Source organism: Mizuhopecten yessoensis, unplaced genomic scaffold (assembly GCF_002113885.1).
Source record: "Mizuhopecten yessoensis strain PY_sf001 unplaced genomic scaffold, ASM211388v2 scaffold11125, whole genome shotgun sequence".
NCBI classification, from domain to species: domain Eukaryota; kingdom Metazoa; phylum Mollusca; class Bivalvia; order Pectinida; family Pectinidae; genus Mizuhopecten; species Mizuhopecten yessoensis.
In genome coordinates this window covers 554,513-558,718 of record NW_018408892.1, presented here as the reverse complement: position 1 = coordinate 558,718, position 4,206 = coordinate 554,513, and the positions used below count along the sequence as shown (strand labels likewise).

Genomic DNA, 4,206 nt, shown 5'->3' with positions numbered 1-4,206 from the left:
TAAAATATCATTTATTCATTCAAAATCAAAATTTAATGACATCGTTTCTTATGTCTTACATTTATGTATACATTACTTGGTCATGTATATCACATTTCTGTTAACAAATATTGCCAAAATAACAAGGAAAATACTGAATCAACAAAAACATAATTTGAGGACGCGTACTGACAACAAAACCACAATAATGAATATAATGAATAGCTGATTTCCCAACCCGATCATGATAGGGGACCATACACTTGCCCAGTGTCAACTTCAACTGCATCTTTCGCAACACTGTGTTGTAAGTTTGACCTCTAGGAGTCAACATCTACCACGGAAATCAGGATATTTGGAGTAAGCTCATGAATATCAAATCAACCTTGACCAGTAAATAAGTTACTACGATATATGTATTAATGGTATGTATATACATATGCTATCACAGTCATTTTAAAGTAAGATCAAGGAAGCAGCTGATGAAGAAGTGTCGAGTTCAGGAGGTCGGTATGAACATTTAAAGCTATTAATGTTAGATCGTACAGTGAGTACATACATTCAATTACCAACTTTTGAAAAATTGAACTTGGACTTATTACCTAAGAGCTGTATATAGCAAAGTCACAAAATATTGCGTTTCATTAATGTCTGATTCCATTTGGTTATTATCACACAAGATACTGGAAATTAAACTCCATGTAGATGAGGAATCTATTTGAAGGAATCATCCGTGAAAATAAGATAAAAAAAAATTCTCAACAGCACCATTAGGAATCAGAATAATTCAGAATGTTATATTTATCATTTATTGTTCTTTTTCCCAGATTTTGAGCGCTGTGAAGTCAAATCACTTAATTTTTTGTCGAGCTTCCGGTGGAGAGCAGCCTGGCGTTTTGGATCTGGAGGTGCTGGCTTGGTAGTGCTACTACGATACAGCACACCCTCTTTGATGTGAGTGGAACGCGCGTGCGCCTTAGCTACCTCTCCACACCCATGGATCTCCGGGATATGATGGGACAGACAAAAGCGTCTCATACAGAACTCACAGTTTTGACCCAAGGTCTTCACTTTCACTTTACATTTCTTGAAACCACAAACTTCATCAAGTTTCTGCGCTGCTGCTATCAACCCATCAAAGTCATCGGCATCCACTTTTTCGATTTTGGCAGTTGCACTTGGAGGACGCAGCTTTTTCGTCCCATTTTGTTGTTTTGTTTGATCCTTACGAGAAGAAGCTTTTTGAGATTTTTCAGACGCTTTTGCAGAACAGTCCCTTTGTTGTCGTAAACAATGGATTTCATGCAGACTAAAGTTTGCCCTGATTACGTCTTTGTTACAGTGTGGACAGACCAACTTGTCACTCTGTTTTTCTTTCTTCTGACTTGGGATCTCATCCAAATGTCCAGTATTTTCGATAACTACTGGTACCTCTGTGGACTGAACCGAGGTCTCGGTGGTCACGGATACAGACTGACCACCAGGCTTGGACACAACAATGAACCTCCCCTTATCTTCTCCCTTGCTCACATGAGTTAAGGACAGCTTTCCCGCCAGCTGTTAGAAACACAAAGTTACATTTTTACTTAGTTGATAATTCCTACATAGCTCTAAGCAACACAAAGCGGTCTTAATGGCAATCCTGAGCAAGCACTTGTGGTAAAGGAAGCAGTGCTGGAGGCTTGAGTGTTAAGAAATTTGAGGTACTGCATGGAAATAAATTTTCTATTCGTGGTACAAATGACAATGACCTTTGACCTTCAGGACTGAAAAACAATTGCATGCTTGCACTATCCATCAGGAAGACGTGTATTAAGTATGAGCGTTATCGGTCCATGGAAACAAACCAAATATTCTATTTATAGTAGCAGTGACTTTGATTAATAGAATCTTTCACCTCCTTTTGGGCGAGATAGGGGAATCTCAACATGCGGGGAAAGATTCTTAAGTTACCAAACACTTGTCAAGCGTTATGTTAGGCAACTTTAGAAGCTTCCCCTCAGGTTGAGATTCCCTTATCTCACCTCAAGGGAGTAGATTATTGAGGGAAGCTTCTAAAGTTGCCTAACACAAGGCTTGACAAGTGTTTGGCAACTTAAGAATCTTTCCCCGCGGGTTGAGATTCCCCCATCTCAACTCAAGGGAGTGAATTATTCTTTTTCTCTTACCTTGTTGACCTTGTCAAATGGAAAGTTGAGTTAAATGATCAATGCATTGTTGACATGATGCCATACAATTGTTATGACTGGGAAATTTTCCTGTTTCAACCCTAGGGCGGGACTAATATAATCTCTCACCCCCTTGGGGGTGAGATAGGGGAATCTCACCCCGAGGGGGAAGATTCTTAAGTTACCAAACACTTGGCAGTCAAGTGTTTGGCAACTTCAGAATCTTTTCCCCAGAGTTGAAATTCCCAATCTCACCGAAAGGGGGTGAATGATTCTTTTTCTCTTACCCTGTTCACCCATTGGTTATCTTATATATATATATATGCAATGTTAACTTTACAGGCTAAATGCAAGGTTGACGTGACACGTTGATTCAATTGTTGACATGACGTCATTCAATTGTTATGAATAGACAAACACCCGTCTCAACCCTAGGGTGAGACAGGGATATCTCTCATCGGTAAAAGGGTTGATACACCTGTCAAGGGTAGAAGAATAATGTGTCATCGCTGCTGTACCTACCTCGTGTACTAGCATTCTTTCAAAAGACGTGAGTGTTGGTGGGAATTCCATACAATTCACGTCAGCATTGGCAACAAACTTTTCAAGTATCTCACGATACTTTTCTGTTTTCTTCTCTGTCATGGCCTCATCACTGAAAAGTAGATTTAATAAACTAAATACTTCCGTCAGATTTATTGTCATTGTTGTAATACACATTGCGAAACAATAATTTGAAACCTTTTATCAATATGTCCCACACGATCCTTCAGAGTTTAAAAAAAAAAATTCTAACCTCTTGCCCAGTGCATTTTCAGCATACAAAAATATGCTTACCCATACACTACACAACATTTTAATTTGTCGGTATACTTTTGACAAATAAATTATCATGGTCTTTTGTAATGCCTTAGAAATCTCAATTCAGTCATCCATCTTAAGTAAAAATACACTGATTTAGGTGTGGAATTGACACGCAATGTATTTACCAAATATTTTTGTCATTGTCCCTGTTCCTTCGATCCCTTGAAGAACCAATGGCAGATGTGGTACTATTCCTACTATCAGAACTGTGGCTGTGTTTGGGTTTTGATACAGATGACTTCGGCCTGGCTCCAGATCCTTTACTCTTGCTAACAGAGTTCAAGGTCAAGAGGTCATCAAGATGTTCGGGACGAACACTCTTGTTGTTGAAAACTCCAGCTGAAAAAAATAAGTCACAAAAAGAGTTATCACAATAACTGTTTTAACAAGCATGTGCCCAAATACATTTTCATTGACATCTCTTAACTACTGTATAACATGAAATGTTCGGTGTGCATAAACATTCTCGGTTGCTATTGAAGTACGAAAATAAATACAACGAATTTGGATGATATACATGTCTACTGTTGCTTAATATAGGATATCCAAGAAAGTTTGTACCACGAAACGATCTAAATGGTTTCAAGCCACGAAGGAAAGACCCATGAACATTTTGTGTTATACAGTACATAATTATATTTAGTTTCTGATTTTTTTTTTCTTTTTTCTATATAATTGTTCAAATACATTATTTTGTCCCAGCCGCTTGATTACCAGTAGTAAATTTTTTCAGATACCTGTGAAATCATTATTGATTGTGAAAGCAAACTAATAATCCATGATCATCTTCAACTTCAACAATATTTCTGAAGTTATGTTAAATAGAGAATAATACATGCCTTTTTCCATATCACACCCAGTATCAACCCGAGACTGCAATATCGGCTGATATTGGTCGAGGGTTGATACCAGGTGTGATATGAAACAAGAGGCCCAATGGGCCTGCATCGCTCACCTGTTATTAATCTAACACTTGTAATCTTAAGATTTCATAAGAACCTATTAAAAGATTTAAACATATGACGCCTCTGACCTTGATTGTCGAACAAGGACATTAGGTTGAAAGTGGATCAAGGTCATTCATTTGAACTAACATGGTAATCCTTTATCCCGGCATGCTACAGGCCAAATTTCAGTACCCTGGCCCTTTTGCTTATTGAAAAGAAGTCGCTTGAAGATTTTACGACATTTGACC

At 38.0% G+C, this 4,206-nt stretch overlaps 1 protein-coding gene across 1 annotated transcript in view; it reads right to left on the bottom strand.

The window, feature by feature from the left end:
- LOC110466227 (DNA-binding protein SMUBP-2-like) overlaps positions 1-4,206 on the bottom strand; it is a 32,083-nt gene continuing 27,877 nt past the window's right edge. The window contains exons 14-16 of the mRNA XM_021522614.1: positions 3,137-3,350; positions 2,670-2,802; positions 1-1,536 (exon numbers count right to left, since the gene is read on the bottom strand). Coding sequence (XP_021378289.1) covers positions 784-1,536; positions 2,670-2,802; positions 3,137-3,350 — 1,100 coding nt within the window. The 3' untranslated portion in view covers positions 1-783. The remainder of the gene's footprint in view (positions 1,537-2,669; positions 2,803-3,136; positions 3,351-4,206) is intronic.